General features: G+C 44.7%; 1 protein-coding gene across 4 annotated transcripts in view; it reads right to left on the reverse strand.

The window, feature by feature from the left end:
• LOC132834373 (multiple C2 and transmembrane domain-containing protein 2-like) overlaps positions 1 to 19,678 on the reverse strand; it is a 521,106-nt gene that overhangs the window by 252,831 nt on the left and 248,597 nt on the right. For all 4 annotated transcript variants that reach the window (XM_060853214.1, XM_060853212.1, XM_060853211.1 and 1 more), the window contains exon 5: positions 5,038 to 5,180. In XM_060853214.1, the coding sequence (XP_060709197.1) occupies positions 5,038 to 5,180 (143 nt within the window). The remainder of the gene's footprint in view (positions 1 to 5,037; positions 5,181 to 19,678) is intronic.

Raw genomic sequence — 19,678 nt, forward strand, 5'->3', positions numbered from 1 at the left:
TGAGAGGAGTCATGAGGCTGGGCAGTGGTGTCAGAGTCAAAGAGTGGAGACATTTGGGCTTTTCAGTCTGTAAATCAGAGGCGTCTAAGCGACGGCATTATCAGGGTCTGTAAAATAGGAAATATGATGGGATGCTCCTTTAACATGTCTCTATCAATTAAATGGTAAGGCAGTAAAAGTGCAATTTAAGACTGGCATCAGGAGGTTTCTTGTGTATAGAGTTATCAACAACTGGAATTAAATTGCAATGACTGAAGAAATAATGGAGAAAACAGCAGAGGAGTGAGTCTGGTTAATTAAGATGGGCCAAATGTCCTCCTTCATACAAAACTCCCTGTACGAGCTCGCTTGATTTTCCAAAGTCCTACCTTCAGTAGAATATAATGCAGTACCCAACATCACTTGGTCATACCATGACATGACCCATTATGGCTCCACTGAACACTCTACAAAAACAGAGAAACTTAAACTCTTAGGTGTCCATTATTTTCATCATCTTGTGTGGACACATGATGAAACACCTTCAGGTAACGTGGACCTTCTGGCCCAGAGGTAGGGACATTACCTCTGTACCACAAGACCCTTGGCCCTGAGTTGCATCACAGGTGAGCATTCGGCTGAACGTAAACACAACAGGTCAATGGATGGCGATGACACAAATTCCTAATGCTTATATGGGACAGACAATGCTGCACTGCAATCAGAAGAGAACACCTGGATCTGGCACTGAAACCAAAACACAGAGAAACCTCAAAAGGTTGAATACAGAGCTTCTCATAATCACAGGAAGGACAGACTATCTTCAAGTTATTGCAGTATGTGGAGGTGAACTACAGCTGCAATGCCACAATTTTGTCTCTGCCTCAAAGAGGATTGCAGCTCATCACTGACATGTAGTAGAGAGATTGAAGCAAATATGAACGCTCAACCAGCCTTCGCTATCCCAGCAAGACACTTTGGTCTGGTATGAGTCACTGCTATGATTCCAGAATGAGGTTACATTGACACCATATCCAAAAGTAGGAGATCATGAGGACTGCAGATGCTGGAGAGGCAGACTTGATAAAACGTGGCGCTGGAAAAAAACACAGCAGGCCAGGCAGCAATTGAGGAACAAGAGAGTCAACATTTCGGGGCAGGACTTCTTCAGGGTCCTGCCTGCAATGTCCACTCCCTTGCTTCTCAGATGGTAGATCCAAAGTTTCAATATGAAGACGTGAAAGTGGATTTTGCCGTGACAGTGTGAAAGCACTCTGTCTACATAAACCAATCACATTTAATTCTGCAGGCTGCCCAGAATATCTGTAATTTCCTGGACTCTCTGATGTACCAAGTTAATCAAAGCTGATCGATATCTCAACTCACTCTGGCAACCAATTTTGCCCCATTTTGTGAGGTAAAAAAAGCACCGACACACCTGTTCAGGATACAGACTCTTAATTATTTTCACAACTCTTCACGGGCCAGAGAAGGATGTGTCTTCAGTAGCCGCCTTGTGAGATCAGAAGGGGAAAGGGAGTGTGGCACAAAATACTTGGCTTGCGTGTGGGCATCCAATTTACATTCTGCCATGTTTGAGGTAGCAACACTGGATCATTTTGTCGTACAATGAATTGGTTGCTCAGGCTTGAAGTGCTATTGTGTAACAATGTGGATCCATTAGATTTACACTCTGTCAGATACCACGGGAGCTGTGAGCCACACCTCGCCACTATAGGCCTGCTCCAAAATCTATCGCAGCCAACCTCCACTCAGTCCCTCTCCATGGGCAGTTTTTCTGACATAAGCAAAGCACATCAGGATCACACAAAAAGTCCTGTCGGAAGATCGGAATTATAGCTTGGAAGCAGGCTGGTCAGCCCATCAAGTCCACATTGACCCTCCGAAGAGCATCCCACCCAGACCCAACCCTTCTACCCTTTCCTCGTAACCAGGCATTTAGCATAGCTAACTCACGTAGTCTGTACATTCCTGGACACTAAGGACAATTTAGCGTGGCCAATCCATCCTAACCTGGACATCTTTGCACTATGGGGGAAATCGGAGGAAAGCCAAACAGACAAGGGGAGGACATGCAAACACCACACAGTCACCCAAAGCAGGAAACGGGTCACTGGGATCCCAGGCGCTGTGGGGAAGCAGTGCTAAACACTGAGCTACCATACCTGCTACAAAGAGACATCTGCAATAAGAAACTACAGCTCTCTATTCATAGTTTAGCTGCATTACCCATGTAGCATACCACCAGAATATGAAGTGGTAAAGGCAAATAGATCAGACACTTAACTGGAGTTAGATAAATATGTAAGGGAGACAACGTTAGCAGGATGTTTAAGCTAATACGCAACAGAGCAGGAGAAAGCTTATGTAGAGTATAAATGCCAGCATGGATAGTTGGACCGAATGGTCCAAATCTGAGCTGTAAGTCGATTGCAATATGAAGCTAAGTACAATAATAAATGAGAAATCGCAAAACGCATTAACTCGAAATAACTGTGGATCAGCCTGAAATTCCTACAGTTGGTCCCAAATGTGAACATCAACCTCAGCATCAGTCCAACCTTCTCTTTGATCAATGGAAACATACTGCAGTGTGTGTAGTGTGTGTGTGCACGTGTCGGTGTGTGTAGTGTGTGTGTGTGCACGTGTCGTTGTGTGTGCGTGTCGGTGTGTATTCATGTGAGTGTGTGCGCGTGTGTGGAGGTGTGTACGCACATGCGTGGACGAAATCCTCCACAGAATTCAGAATCACTTGAAATCCTGCACAAAAGCCCATAACAAACGATGTTTCAGGAACTGCAAGAGTTTCAACAATACATGATTGACAAATTCTTGGCACTTCAGAACAATAAAACCCCTCTGTCAATTTAATTGCAAATTTGAAGAGTGAGAAAGCACAGCATTAGCAGCCATTGACACGTCCCATATTCAAAATAATCTTCACATGTCAAACCAATTAGGTTGCATACTGCATCTATCTAGTGTCAGATTCTGCGCACAAACTTAATTCTCTTTTCCCCCTGCTTGGAATATTCTGTCACTAGCTAATCAGGATAATAATTAGCAGCGTAACAGAATCTGATGTCCTGATGAAGGGTTTATGCCCAAAAGGTAAACTCTCCTGCTCCTCAGATGCTGCCTGACCATGTGCGCTTTTCCAGCATCACACTCTGCGACTCTGATCTCCAGCATCTGCAGTCCTCCCTTTCTCCTAAAGTGGTTTAAGATCTTGAATGGGTTAGTTTGATAATGAGGCCTGCATTCGTCCTGAGTTTCACTCTCATTGATAAAAATGGATTCATTATATTTAATTTTCTTCAACTACTTAATCCTGTATAAAAATAAGCATTTATATTCATAGCTCCATTGGTCATATAAGCAATTTGAGCTATTAAACAAACTGCAAACTGACAGGCACCCACTGTGATAATGATAGGTAGTAACATCAGTCACGAAACACTAATCCTATAATGATGGTCCTCCGGTTTACTTCAACACACAGAGTAAGATAGCTAGAACTGACTATTTTTTTAAATGCAATGCATTTTTTCCTACTGTTTGAAGGTACAAGTCAGTAGTTTGAAATGATTCGATAGCTTGAGAGTTGTGATGAGTTTATCCATTTTTTATGCATATTCCTGTCTTTTATTTACAATCCCAAAAGGCATTCCAATTGTTCTAAGTGTTCCTGCATTTATCTGAAAGGTATCCTATCTCCCCAAATAACTGACAACTTCAGACCTTCTCATGAAATGTATAAACCACACAAGTTTTGTTTCTGAATCCTATTCATAAAAAGTTCCACTTGAACATATATAGCTGCCTCCATGAACCATGAACTGGGACAACAGATCCAACCTAGGACGAGCCAAACAAAGACACGCACAAGAATTCCTATCTAGAAGCATAGCATTCCAACCGGAACACTATCAACAAACATATCAACTTAGACCCCATCTACCACCCCCTGAGAAAAAGAAAAGGAAATGACATCACCAACCCAAAGAAACCCAAACATATAAATAGAAAGCAGGAATTACCAGAAGTGCTTTGCCCAGAGGCCCACTGAAGATGTTACCTAGAAGGGTGACGAAATATCTAGAAATGAACCTCCCAGCTCAGCGAGCAAACCTAAATCCAGAACCATGAACCAATGGGCCCTGGGTGATATGGGCGGGCGCTGTGTTCCAGAACAGGGCTACCAGAATCGGTGTTCTGGTTCCCAGCTAAACTGGAGTCTTTACAAAAATCCAGAGCTAAACATTTAAGTGTATTCAGTTCCAGGACCCTCCTTTTAAGTCTTTGTCACACCTTGGCTAGGGCCCTTACATCTTTTTATTAACACAACATTAAATCAGTGCTAATTATTGAGATCTCGTTATGTTGGATTAGCATGGACAAAGGATTGGCTAACTAATAGAAGACTAGGAGTTGTAGAGTGATACAGCACAGAAACAGACCCTTCGGTCCAGCCATAATCCCAAACTAAACCAGTCCCATCTGCCTAATAAGGAACAAGGGGACATTTTCAGCATGGAAACTGATCCTGTAAGTACAACTCAGCTAATTCCACACCCCCTGCCTTTGTCCCGGTAATCCTATCAATATTCTTTCTTCAGATACTGATCCAGTTCCCTCTGAAAGCCTCAAATTGACTCTGCTCTCGCTACACTCTCAGACAGCGCGCTCCAGATCCTAACCATTCAAGTAGCAGAGTGTTAATATTTTGCTTTATTGTCACAGAGGAATTAGAAATGCAACAGCACGCGACCTCAAACCAAATTATAACCACTGATACCAGGTCGGGTGACCTAAAACGATTACCACTGACTGTAGCCACTGAAATCAACCAAAATGCTAATCAGTGAATCCCAAACAAAGAATGGACCGTTGACCCCATCACCGATCCTAACTATACCATAACCATCAAACCAAACCATCTAAACATCAGCACTGAACCATACTAAATTTAACTCCCAACATAACAGTATTTAGCTGAATCAGTATATCATTTCTGAACATGCAGCTCTTTATTACCTTGACATACAGCTTTTGATTCAAGTTCTTGACTGGTATGACAAAGGTCTCATCCCATCGAGGGTTTAAGTTTTTGTACATGATCTTGCTCTTGTACAGCGTTTTGCCAGCCAGTTTGAACTTGACATAAGGATCACTCGTACCTGTGGGACAAAATAAATACATTGCATCAATGATATCTGTGAAAATCTCTTGAGGTATTCTTACAGAGTGATCAATTTAATCAGCTATCATTCATAGATGCATGCCGATCATTTCCATCCTTAACCTGTCGTATTTATGGATGAAAAACCCTTTGTTACCATACAACAATGTTCCATGGGCAGCCCCTTCCAAACGCATAACCACTACAATCGCGACGGTTAGCTCAATTGGCTGGATGGCAGGTTACTCATACGAATTGGCGCCAACAGCGTGGATTGGTACACCAACAGCATGGAATGGTACACCAACAGCATGGAATGGTACACCAGCGGAGGTTACCATGAAGGATTCTCCTTGTCAACCTCTCTCCTTGCCTAAGGCATGATGCCCCTCAGGTTAAACCACCACCAGTTGTCACTCTCTAATGAAAGAGAGCCCTAGGGTCTGGTAGGACTATGGTGATTTACATTTACTATCAAGAAGAACAAGGGCAGCAGGTAGATGGGAACGCCACTACCTGCAAGACCCCTCCAAGCCACTCACCATCCTGACTTGAAAATACATCGCTGTTCCTTCGGGTATCATTGCGTCAAAATCCTGGAATTCCCTCCCTAAGGGCATTGTGGGTCAACTTACAGCACACGGACCGCAGCGGCTCAGGAAGGCAGCTCACCAGCTGTTCAAGGGCACCTCGGAAAGGGCAATAAATGCTGGGCCAGCTAACAACACCCGCATCCCATGTATACAAGCTTAAAGTACCATAACAGGTCGTGGTGGGGGGAGGGGGGTTTGGATTCTCATGGTGCAAGAATGGTCCCAGAAATAAAAAGTTTTAATATATGAGGAACATTTGAGGTCTCTGGCTCAATACTCAATGCAGTTTAGAAGGATGAGATGGGGATCTAACTGAAACTTACAGAATACCGAATGGCCTGGACAGAGTAGATGTTGGGAAGATGTTTCCATTGTTCGGAGAGACTAGGACCCAAGGGCACAGCTTTAGAGTAAAGGGAAGACCTTTTAGAATGGAGGCAAGGAGAAACTTTTTCAGCCAGAGAGTGGGGAATCTAGGGAATTCATTGCCATAGAGGGCTGTGGAGGCCAGGTCAGTGAGTATATTTAAAACAGAGGTAGATAGGTTCCTGAGTATCAAGGGGATCAAGGGTTATGAGGAGAAAGCTGGAGAATGGGGTTGAGAAACTGATCAGCCATGATTGAATGGTGGAGCAAACTCAATGGGCTGAATGGCCCAATTTCTGCTCCTATGTCTAATGGTGTAATGAAGCAGGGAGCAAGATTCACAGATCTGTACACGATTACATGTGAGTTTTGAAGGGGTGGGGAGAGGGGGCTATCTTGCATAATAGCACTCAGTTGCCTGAATAAGAGGCCCAGGATTGTGAAGGGGTAGGTCCAGTGAGAGGCATTCACAAAACTTGCTGCCATCTCCCTTCCTCACTCCCACTCCCACCACAGGCCTCTTACGGTGACTCCCTCTTGCTGTCCGTCACCTGTGGCCTGGGATCCGTGATGACAACAATCTCAAGGCAGGTACCTCCCCAGCAGCACGGTCAGTTCCTGAGTTCATTTCTTCTAAATCTATTCCTGGATCTACCTAAAAGGCATCCCATCTCTTCAATTAACTCTGACAGTTTCAAACTTCTTGTGAAAAGTTTAAAGCACACAAGTTTTGTTTTCTGAATCCTATTTGTGAAACCTGGATCGATTGGAGGACATTTCCACTTTAACATATATAGCTGCCTCCGAGAACCAATGGCGTATTGAAAAGGATACTGACCCTGGGCGATATGGGCGAGTGCTGGACGACCAACTGTCTGTAGATGGGACTTGATCCGAGGGATGGCCCACCTGTGCCCAAGTGGAGTTCTTCTCAGCTCTGGGCAAGATCCCAAATATTACCCAATGTGACAACACATTTTGGGAGGAAAATGGAAAAATCTAAAACCTCAAGAATTCACATCACACTTAGTTAACATTCTCCACTATAGAAAACTCCAATTTCCTCATTTTTTTTTAAGAAATAAGGGCTCTGTAGATCTGCAGCTACATCAAGCTGCACGTACACCTGCCTCTCTGCATTCACAAGGCCTAAGGCCTACATTAAAGCCACCTTTGAGTTGCCCCTTATTCAGTGGACAGCCTCTCCCATCGTAGTAAACAAATAGGACGAAGGTTTGACCAAGGGCAAATTATATTATCCACAAAATCTGGTGGAACTGCTGAAATACATTTGCATTTGGCACAGTCCATAAGCCTGATACTGTCTGATCATTTCTCAGGGATCAATTCAAGCTTGAGTATTTAATCAATTCTCGTGCTTTTTCCACTGGGTTCCGGCTCTCCTATTTATCTCCTTGACAACTCCAGACAAAGGCATGTCGAGCCAGCTTGGATTAGGAAACGAGAGTTCGACTTGTACTTGTACTGCTGTCTTCCATTGCAACAGCTTTAATCATGTCCGATAGTGAGGCAGGTCTGTGAGCAGCCAGAGAGACCTCACAGAGCTGCAATTCACTGGACGGCTGAACAAAGTAAACCAATTACCAAGAACAGTCCACAATGATCTGAGCAATCGTGGTCGCAGGTGATAGGACAGAATTTTCCTCCTCCTTGCTCTCTGTTTTGGGAACAGCTCCAAAACTTGAATTTTCTTTTTCACTCACCAACAGCAGTGTATATTGCATAATAAAAAGGGTTCTTGTGTTATGGTGAATGGATAAACTCTAAGTATGCTCAACATCGTGTTCAATACTCTTCAATAACACTCTCGAGGCAAGGCTTTCAATGAAAAAGACTAAAACAAATCCAGCTAAGTCACTGCCTCAACTGCTTCAGTTCTCAGGTGAACCTAAGGACTGCAAGTGCTGGAGATTAGAGTCGAGAGTGTGGTGCTGGAAAAGCATGACATGTTTGGACTGTGGGAAGAAACCAGAGCAGCCGAAAGAACCCCACAGAGACATGGGGAGAATGTGCAAACTCCACACAGTCAGTTGCTCGAGGTTGGAATCGAACCTGGATCCCTAGCGCTGTGAGGCAACAGTGCTTACCACTGAGCCACCGTACCAATGAACTTTCAATGAGCTTTTATGAGGCGTGTACAGTGACAGAGTTCGAGTGATTAGGAGGCGGTAGAACAGAAGGTGGTGACACCTAGCCTTGTGGAGCACAGAGGTTCTTCCTGCTGGGCATGGCTATTCCCCACCAGACACAGCCCTAATACAAGCTGCCACACGTGTCCAAGCTGGGTTGGTCCTGTGGCATGGCTTCCTCTGCTGGCCAGCTGGGAAAAGCATTATCCTCCTCTCACCATCCTCTCCAGCAAACATCTCCAGATTCCTACAGAGAGCCTTCCTGTCTTCTGAGATATTTACCCTCAGTGATAATGGTGGGGGCACTACAGGGTGGGGGACAGTTCCTGGTTTGCAGCGCCTGACGTGGTGAGCAGCTGGGGTTGTAAACCTGGGGGCCAGAAAGACGCAAGGCCCCAGCTGTTGGAAACACTCCCAGGTCTCTGCTGGCACTATTCCCGAAGAGAAACAAGAGTACAGACGTACAATTAATGAGGTGAAGAGCAGAACATTGTGAGAGAAAAGCCACTCCAAACAATGATGGACTAGGCACTAACAACAAAACATTATCTGAAAAGAATACTGCCCTCGTATTTTCTACAGCAGAAGTGAACTTTCCCACTGATTCTCACACAACAATAAGATGTTAGAGATGGTTTCTATTCTAACACATTCAATTTTAATCCCATTTTCATCTCAGCGTTCGGGCAACTACACCCTGGAGTTTATAATCAAACTGGAACAATGGGATTGAAGAGCGCATTGTCAAAATTGCCCACAGTCAGGTGTGACTGAATGGACAGTCAACAGCCAGTTGGGAAGCAGTACTCACTCTGGGTTGGGGGGTCTCCAATTTGATGAACCTGGAGCAGGCAGCTGAAGTGGAGACACCATCAGCTATAAGGAATTTATCTAAACAACCTGTGAAGTACCTTCACAAAGGCCGGTATCCTGTTACCAAGTCACCCTTTATTTACACACAGAGAGTCTTTGACACTGATCCAGTTCCGACAGAGCCAGCTGTCAGAGTGTCAGCATCGCTGACACTCCTGTTTCTGTCAGCCAGGGCTCTCTGATTGGACCAGATTAACAGCCCCAATCAGGGATCTCATATTCTATTAGGTCTATCTGGCTGACCTCATTACAATCACTACTTCCCTCCCTCTCTAAGTCTGGGGCATAGACTGGTTATTTTCTTTTGTAGTTCCTCCAGGAGTGTTTTAGCACCATGTCAGATTCCTCCAACACTGTCTCTGATACAGGCAGTGTGCAATCTCACTTCTACACCGAGAACACCTCGGAAGAAATTCATTCTCTTCTTCACGCTGCAAAGGCATAGTGGCAGCGACATCCTCCGTAGCCATCTCATACTCAGAGTTATCTTTAACGCTTGATGGAGAGGGAGAACCAATGGGTTCTGGAACAGTCAGAAAGGCAGTCAAAGAACTGGGCACATTTTGCTCCCATGCCGTTTGTAAGTTTGCAGCTTTCTTATGGTCCGCGTGTTTATTCAGAGCTGAACATTATACAACATGGGACCTGACCTCGTGTTGACTATACAGCCTCCCCATGCAGGGCCATTCCCATGGTTCCTACAACAAACCTCATCCCCTGAAGTAAACTCTGTCTCTTGCTTAGCAGAGTCTTGTGTCTAGCTTTGGCATTCCCAATGTCATTTCACCCTCCGTCCCAAGTCTGGGAAGATCAGATCCAACATGGTTCTTCTCCCCCTTAGTAATTCCGCCAGAGATATCCCTGTGAGTGCATGAGGGATGGTCCTATAATCAAATAGGAACCAGGACAATTAGGTATCAAATGAAGCTATACGCTGTTTATTCAAACCTGCCTTCAACGTTTGGACTGCTCTTTTTGCCAGATCATTGGACGATGGATGGTATGGAGCTGTCCTGATATATCAAATACCATTCGACTTTAGGAAGTACTCAAATTCTCTGCTGGTAAACGATTGCCCATTATCTGTGACCAACACTTCCGGGAGTCTGGGAATTGCAAAGTTCTTAACGAATGAACTCAAAGCAAGTTCAGCAACTTTAAATGGGCATCCACAATGACTAAGGACATTGAGCTCATGAGAGGACCTGCAAAATCAACATGTGACCAGGTCCACCACGGTTTACTCCACCATTGCCACCGGTGTGGGGAAGCTGCTGGCAGTAATCTTTGTCCTTGTCGGCACTCTGGGCACTGCCCCATAAGTACAGCTATAACTGCGCCCAATCCTGGCCACCGGACATAACTTCTCACTAACATTTTAATTTTGGAAACCCCTGGATGACCCTTGTGGAGTTTAGCCAGTATCTGGCAGTGTCTGATGCTCAGGACAATCACTCCTGCTCCCCATAACAATGTGCCATCCTCTGCTGTGATCTGGTCTCTCCAGGTCCAAAAGGTTTCAGTTCAGGTTGTGATGGCTCTTTGGTTTCCCCCATCACCACCAATGGTTTCAGTTTTGCCAGGATCGGATCTTTGTACGTCCAGAGTCTGATATTGTCAGCTGTGACTGGAAGTGTGTCCAGAAAATTTAAAATAATTACAGACTCTTCCAGTGACAGTCCCACCAGCGGTGTATCTGTCAGTGGGAGGAGGCTTAATGCATCTGCATTTGCTATTTAGCCTTCCAGGCTCCAACTTGTAATTATACACAATTATTATTGGAGCCCACCACTGTGTTCAGCCTGCAGCTATGGGTGGCTCTACCGTGTCCTCTAAATATAACTAGCAGTGATTTGTGGTCTGTTATTATTGCAAAATTTATGTCCGCAAAGGTATTGGTGGAACTTCCTGACTCAGAATATGATCATCAGACCTTCCTTCTCTATCTGGTATTATTAACACTCTGCATTAGCCATAGTCCTGGATGCATACACTATCGAGTGTTCCTCTGCATTGGGCCATCCATGAGCTAATACTATCCCGGTGCCATACGGGGAGGCATCACCATGTCAATACCTGATCTCATTTGGGATCACAGCATGCCAACACTTTCGAAGATGTTAGCTACTTCTTCACTTCCCTGAAAGCCATGGCTTGGCTACGTGACCATTTCCAAGGCTGACCCATTTTTAAGAGCTGATACAAAGGTACCAGGATGGAGGACAGGTTATGTATGAATTTCCACAATAATTCACCAGTCTGTTCCGGTACAGACATTGGAGCCAGGCCCCCTTTGATTGCTCTCACGTTATCTTCCAACGTGTGTAACCCAGTCTTATCAACACTGTAGCCCAAGTAGGTCACTTGGGATGCCTGTAACACATATTTTTCCCTTCTAAGGCATGTGCCCTCTACAAAGAAATGTCTAAGTACGATGTCCAAGTTCTCTATGTGCTCCTTATTGGTCTCCCCTGGTATTAACACATCATCTAAATAAATGGCAACGTGGGGTAGACTTTGTAAATTTTCTCCATTATTCACTGAAAATGGCACGAGCTGACAATACCCCAAAATGGCAGTCTTGTAAATCGGTATAAACCCTTATGAGTATTAATTGTAGCATACCTCTTGGATTTTGGTCTAACCATAATTGCAATTACTCATGGCTCATGTCCAACTTTGTGAAAGACAGCCCCCCTATCAGCTTTGTGTACAAATCTTCTGTGCGAGGAATTGGGTATATATCCAGCCACAAAAGCAGTTTACTGTTAGTTCAAAATCCTCACAGAGACAAACTAATCCATTAGGCTTCCAATCGGTTTGACCAGCTCTGCCCATTCTGGTTTGATGATTCCTTCACTTTTCAGCCTCCTGCTTTCTGTCTCAACTTGTGCCCATGGCACTGGACAGGCCTTGCAAAATTGTGGAATTGTTTCATGCAAGGTGACCTCGTCTCCTTTGATAGTCCCGAGACGCTCCCTTTAAACCTCTGTGCATTTAATTAGGACCTCACTCAGGCAGCCAGTTTCTAATCGAAAAATGTTGAGTTAATCTGGGTGAATCTTTCTCAACCAGTTTCACTCCATCAAGCTTGGGCCCGAGGCTTTTACTACAATCAGTGGCAATTGAACTAGCTGTTTCTCATAAGAGACCGGAACTGAAGTTGTACCCCTAATCTGTAAAGATTCCCCAGAACAGGTTCTCAGTCTAGCCAAGATCTAGTGTAACCTTAAGGTTTGGAGTCCAGAGGGAATTTTGTTAAAGACTGGTATTGCGATCACTGAAACTGCCGCACTAGTATCGATCCCCATCAAAGTCCAATGACCATTTAATCAGACGTTTATTTTGATTGGTTCTGATTTGGATGTTGCTACACAATTTAACATTTCCAAACCAAATGTAGCTGGACTTTGCAGGGTGTGCACTCTCTTGGATTAGGTCTAGTGGGACTCTCTTGTTGTCTCACGTCCATACAGTGGCAGAAACTGCAATGGGTTGTCCACCCAGATCCTGAAGAAACATTTAACTGTATGGCTGAGACTTGGCTTTGTTTTGGGGTTTTTCTTTGGGCTGACTTAGAGTCCTTCTATTCAGGATGTCCTCAGTGAGGCTGTGCAATTGCCTGCACTCAAATAGTTTTCCCCAAGTTCAGTCGGACTGGTAAGTGTGTCCACTTCCATCATCATATCCTATAACTCATATACTCCACTTGCCGTATTTTCTAATGACAAAGTCAGTTGTGGTACCTGTTTGAAGTCCAGTTGAGCTTCAGCTAGCAGGCGTTTTAGCATAGTTACATCATTAACCCCACATACCACAGACCCTCAGCATCCCATTGAGGGTTAAACCAAAATCACAAGCCCCTGGCAGTCATCTTAACCTAGTCAAAAATCCCAATACAGATTCCCTGGGTGCCATGTCAAAACTATAACAACTCAGAATTACAGGAGGCTTGGGTTTGGAATATTCCGTAACTAAATTCATCAACTCTTGAAAGATTTTCTTATCTGCCGCCTCAAGAAAATTAAGGTTCCTAATAAGCAAAAAAGCTGCAGGTCCACAAGCAGTCAGGAGAATTACTCTTTGCTTTCCATCTGCCCCGACATCATCTGCCTGGAAAACATAACGCATTCTTTCCACATTCTAGGCCCAATCTTCGATGGCAGGCTTCCCAATTAACAGCATGATGTCAGAAATGCTTGCCACAATTCAAAGATGAGTGTTGTGAGTGAATGTTTTCAGGAGCATGCTTTGTCCTCATTGCCACTGAACTAACTCCAGAGAGGCTGGTATCCCGTCACCATGTCACCCTTTATTTATACATGGAGAATCCTCGACACTGATCCAGCTCCCTCAGAGCCAGCTCTCAGGCTGTCAGGATGCCTGACACTCTTGTGCTTATCTGTCAGCAAGGTTTCCCTCACTGGACTACATTAACAGCCCCAATCAGGGAGCTCATATTCTCTGAGTCCACCTGGCAAACCTCATTACAATCACTACAACCTGGATTCCAAAATGTAACATAGTCTTTTGAGGCTCAATAAAAACTCTGTCACGCTTGGAAGTTCTAAACAGCCAGCTAATAAGTTACTGAACAGCTTTTTGTGAACATATGCAAAGTGTAATAATGGATGCAAACTGGGATTGCATATTTGGGGAAAGACATTCCAACGTAGCCACCGGAGTTCTTCAGAAAAACAACACAGCCCTCTCACAGCATTTGGACCTTTACAAATATGCTGTAGATACAAGTGCGCACGTGTGTGTGTGTGTGTGTGTGTGTGTGTGAGAGAGAGAGAGAGCGAGAAGTGTGAGAGAGAGAGGTGTGTGAGTGTGTGCGCCTGGGTGTGTGTGAGAGAGAAGTGTGTGTGCGTGTGTGTGTAAGTGTGTGTATATGAGAGAGAGAAGTGTGTGAGAGCATGCATGTGTGTGAGACTGTGTGTGTGTGTGTGTGTGTGTGTGTGTGTGTGAGTGAGAGAGAGAGAGAGAGAGAGAGAGACAGACAGAGAAGTGTGAGTGTGCGCGTGAGGGTGAGTAAGTGAGTGAGAGAGAAGTGTTTGAGAGTGTGTGTGTGTGTAGTGTGCGCGCGCGCGTGCGCATGTGTGTGGGAGAGAAGTGTGTGAGAGTGTCTGTGTGTGTGAGAGAGAGAGAGAGAAGTGTGAGTGTGTGCGTGAGGGTGAGTGAGTGAGAGAGAGAGAGAGAGTGCACGTGCGTGTGTGCATGTGTGTTCTATGAGCTAATAGCTCTGAAGGAGTTAATGTTCATGTTACATTGATCTCCTGCCACTCTCATGTCTCTCAGTCTCTGGATGAAGACAGTTGAGATTTGCAGAAGGACCCAGACAGAACGATCCAGCTCCTGGCAGCCAGCAAGTTAATGTAAATTGTACCCACTGCTACCATGGAGCATAACCACTGGTTATGTCAGACAAATTACTGCAGCTGCTGAAATCTGTTACTTTGGAGAAACCAGACAGAGACTGGGTGACTGCTTCGCAGAACACCTCGGTCTGAACGCATGCATGATCCCAACCTTCCTGTAGCCGGTCATTTTAACACAGCATCCTGCTCGCGTGCCCAAGTGTCTGTCCTCGGCATGCTGCAGAGTTCCACAAAATCTCAGCGCAAACTAGAGAAACAACATCTCATTTTCAGACTGGGCACTTTACAGCCTTCTGGACTTAATATCGAGTTCAACACCTTCAGATTGTGAACCCATTCCCATTCCTGCCCTTTCTTTTAGCTTTCCTTGGTATAATAACCATTTCCCCTCCCACCACCCAGCAACCCAGTGGGGCTGTCTGTTCTTTCCAGTCTGGCGGTTAGACCCACCATTGTTCTGCCATTCTCATATTCCGGCCGCCTAGTCTGAACTGTCAACATCTTTTCTCCCCCAGCACTCTACATCCCTCCCCTGTCTTTGTCCCCAACTATTGCATAAATGTTGTCCCCTCCACACTTCACTTCAACTCTGATGAAGAGTCAGCTGGACTCAAAAACTAGCTTGCTCTCTCTCCATAGATGCTGTCTGATTCGCTGTGATCCCCAGCATTTGGTGTTGTCAGAGCCTCTTTCATTTGGACTCATTAGTGATCCATCCCCTGATCGCTGGACAACTCCTGGACCCAGCGTGAACAAAAGGCAGCAAGCTACTCAAAGCAGAGTATCTCATGGTGGCAGGAGTGCTATCTGAGAATGCAACATATGGGGGTGTGAGCATAAGGGAATGACAGTGACAAAGGAGGGGGAGAGATGGAGAAAAAAAATGCAAGTGAGGAAGACAGAACACGGGCAAACACGACCGACAGCAAGTGAAAAACGTGTGAGTCAGAGAAATTTCTGCATTTAAGCAAGAGAGGGGAGACACAAACTAGTAACAGTGCAAGCAAGCAGGAGGGAGAGGGAGAAAACTGAGTGAGAGATAGCAGGAGGGAGAGAGAGAAAGTGTGAGTGAGAGATAGCAGGAGAGAGAGAGAGAAAACTGAATGAGAAATAGCAGGAGAGGGAGAAAACTGAATGAGTGATAGCAGGAGAGAGAGAGAGAAAACTGAATGAGAAATAGCAGGAGAGAGAGGGAGAAAACTGAATGAGTGATAGCAGGAGGGAGAGAGAGAAAACTGAGTGAGAGATAGCAGGAGGGAGAGAGAGAAAACTGAGTCAACGACAGAAAGTTGCTTAAACATGATCAACCAAACAAAACACAACGCTGCCCAGCCAAAACAGCAAATGATTATGCACCAACCCCCACACTGCAACATCAAAACATTTTCAAAATATCCGAACAAACATTAAGAGCAGATATCTCTTGATTGATCACTTTGTTGTAACTGTCTGCACTCCCTCGATTCACCCAAATATAAAAACCACAGCTAAAGTAAGTCAGGGAATAGCGTCCCCTTGCACACTGCAGTGTCAAAAAAAGGGCAAGACTGTGAGCTTAATTTCTCCTAAACTGCGCACTTTTCCCACAACAACTTCTGACATCTGAAGAGCTGTGTGGAGGTACAGATCAAAGTTTAACTTAAGTGGAAGAACGGTTACTGAAAATGCCCAGCACTCTTAAGCAAGCCTTGACTGATTTCCCTTTTTTATTCCCCCCCCCCCCAACTTTTCCTTTCCACTGAATAAATTCCTGTGCAACAACACATAATCAGTCTGTTAGTTTCACTTACGTGGAGCCTATGCAAATCTGCCTGGAGCACCTTTCACTGGCAGCTTTATCCCTTTACTGTTGTATTCAGAGGCGTGATGGGATGGAGAGGCAGAGAGGCCTAGCTTTAATCAGTGAGGAGCTTTGGGATCAGCTGTCATGCCCGTCAGATTAAACACTAAATGAATATCTCAAAACTTCACTCATCAGTGTCACTTCCCTGCATGCAAGGGATAATGGGTAATCCCCCAGACAGGTGGAACACAACATTTGACAGGCTAATAATGTTACAAGAATTGGAAAGCTTGAATAATAAAACACTGGAGTGAATGATGATATTAAACTCAGCATTAATAGGGGAGGATTACGTCTCACAAAGCTGCTCAGGAGAAGTGTCAACTTAGTGGACCTTGACTGTTGGTAAAATAATTGGGGGAGAAATGTGTGTGGTGATTGTATACAGAAGGTATGTGTCTCCTGTCAAACAAGTAACATCTCAACTAGGCAGTGAAGGGAGAGCAGACAACAAAAAAAGACCAGTATTGGTCTAAACACCAGAGAGAGAGAGAGAGAGAGAGAGAGAGGCTTTGAGAAAAATGGAAACACTGTTGAGTTTTACTCTATATAATCCAGTGGTGGGAACAGAAAGTGTTTCAATCAATCACATCTCTTTTATAAAGATTGTGGTGTAGTAATTAAAAAGTTTCTTCAGCAAGATAGTGTTGAGATAATTCAATTACAAGACAAATAACGAGGGCTGCAAAGTCTCAATTAGTACCTGATGGAAAACTATGGGAAAGAGAAACAAATCTTTTGCCTATACCGCTAGTTAGTTCTGTGGCATAACTAATATATTCCGATGGGATTATTTCAACGAGATTCGACAGCCACTCAGGTCCTGTTGAATTACACTGGAGAGTGGCGCTGTCAAAATGCTGACGCTCCACAGATAATGATGTAGTTATCAATGAAGGCTGGAGGAGATGTGCAAAACACACAGCAACTGGTGCAGTCAAACAGAGCAAGATGTGATCTTGAAAGGAATCAAAATGTTGCGAACCGTTCGCCGCAATTCACCGCGTAAGCAAAGCAAACTTGAAAGGCAGATGTGCATTTAGGTAGCGCCTTCATCGATCATTCTCAAGCACTTCTCAGCCAACAGAGTGATCTCTACTAATCTCTACTGGGATGCAGGAAGCTGCCACTCTCTTCAGCATTGGAATAAAGTTATTAATTCCCCTACATGCACCGCATAAAGCTCACATGGAAATCTCCATGATCTCACCCCCTACTCTGTCTTGGACAATTACATTTACAAAGATCTAAACAGAAACGGACATTGCTGGAAAAGCTCAACAGGTCTGGCAGCATCTGTGGAGTGAAATCTGAGTTAAGTCATCCCTACTCGGGATTTACAAGAATGCTGCCAGAGTTGGATGGTTTGAGCTACAGGGAGAGGCTAAATAGGCTGGGGCTACTTTCCCTGGAATGCCGGAGGCTGAGGGGTGACCTAATAGAGGTCTATAAAATCATGAGGGGCACGGATAGGGTGAGTAACCAAAGTCCTTTCCCCAGGGGAGGGGAGTCCAAGACTAATGGGCTTAGATTTAAGTTGAGAGGGGAAAAGACTTAAAAGGGAGCTAAGGGGCAACTTTTTCACACAGAGGGTGGTGCATGTATGAAATGAGCTGCCAAAGAAAGTGGTAGAGGCTGGTACAATTACAACATTTAAAAGGCATCTGGATGGGTATATAAATAGGAAGGGTTTGGAGGGATACTGGCCAAATGCTGGCGAATGAGACTAGATTAATTTAGGATATCTGATTGGAATGGACAAATTGAATCAAAGGGTCTATTTCCGTGCTGTACATCTCTATAACTCTATTTGCAATGTTACAGAAGGACTACAATGACCTCTACAGCCAATGCATTTGAACTTCACCTGATGCAACAAAAATAAAGATTTCAGGAAAACTATGCAAGTAAACTCTTTGCAAGTCTACAAGCTTACACGCCTCTCTCTTTCCGCGGTAGTGACTCCCTCAGAAATCCGACTATTTTGGCATGACTACAACTCAACAAAAGGAATAAGGTGCTTCAGACAGAACACAAATGGAAGATCAATAAAACTCAACACAATACACTAAAAAATCGACACCATATCGTATGCACAGTCACCCTCAGTGTCATCTGTACCTCAGTGGCAGTATGACACTGGGCGGCATGGTGGCACAGTGGTTAGCACTGCTGCCTCACAGTGCCAGAGACCCGGGTTCAATTCCCGCCTCAGGCAACTATCTGTGTGAAGTTTGCACATTCTCCCCGTGTCTGCGTGGGTTTCCTCCCACAGTCCAAAAATGTGCAGGTTAGGTGAGTTGGCCAGGGGATGTAGGGGAATGGGTCTGGGTGGGTTGCTCTTCGGAGGGTCTGTGTGGACTTGTTGGCCCGAAGGGCCTGTTTCCACACCAAGTAATCTAATCTAATCAGCTGGATCAGAAGGTAGTGGGTTTGAGTGCCGTACCAGAGAGTTGAGCATGTAGCCTAGGCTGACTCTCCAACTCAAGTGGACATACAAATGTACTGCAGTGCAAGAAGTGCAGAAATGTAAAACATATTGTCCATCAGCGAGACTTCAAACCCCAATCCTGCCTACACTCTTAGGTAGAGACTATTGCCACAGTCCCTGGCTGTGTCGTTTGCTGGTTACTGTAGCACTCAGGTAGCCTGAATAATATTTATCCTTTAACCATGAGATGGAATAGGTGTGGAGGGATTTGGTCCAAAAGTGGACAAATGGGACTAGTATAAATTGTGAAAAATCAGTGGCATGGACCAGTTGGGCCGAAGGGCCTGTTTCCATACTGTAGACCTCTACGATTTGATAACCAATATCACAAACAAAAAATGCTATGTTAGTCAATACTGTCCGTGGGACCTTACTGTGCACAAACTGACTACCATTCGTACTTTTTTGCAGGGCATCAGTATTATAATGGCTCGCATTAATATTTATTGCTCATCCCAAATTGTCTTTGAGAAGGTTGGTTGAGCCACCTTCTTGAACCACTGCAACCCATATGGTGCAGGTACATCCACAGTGACATTAGCAAAGGCGTTCCAAGATATTGACCCAGCAATAAAGAGGGGACAGCGATATACTTCCAAGTCAGGGTGGCAGAACTTGAAGGACAACTTACAGATGCTGGCAATGTGACCAGAAGCAGAAGTAGGTCACTCGGCCCATCAAGTCTGCTCCACACTGCGCTGAGATCATGGTTGATTTGATAACCCTCAACTGCACCTTCCTGCTTTATCCCCAGTCAGCCTCGATTCCCTTACTGATTAAAAACCTCAGCCGTGAATAA

Source organism: Hemiscyllium ocellatum, chromosome 39, assembly GCF_020745735.1.
Source record: "Hemiscyllium ocellatum isolate sHemOce1 chromosome 39, sHemOce1.pat.X.cur, whole genome shotgun sequence".
NCBI lineage: Eukaryota > Metazoa > Chordata > Chondrichthyes > Orectolobiformes > Hemiscylliidae > Hemiscyllium > Hemiscyllium ocellatum.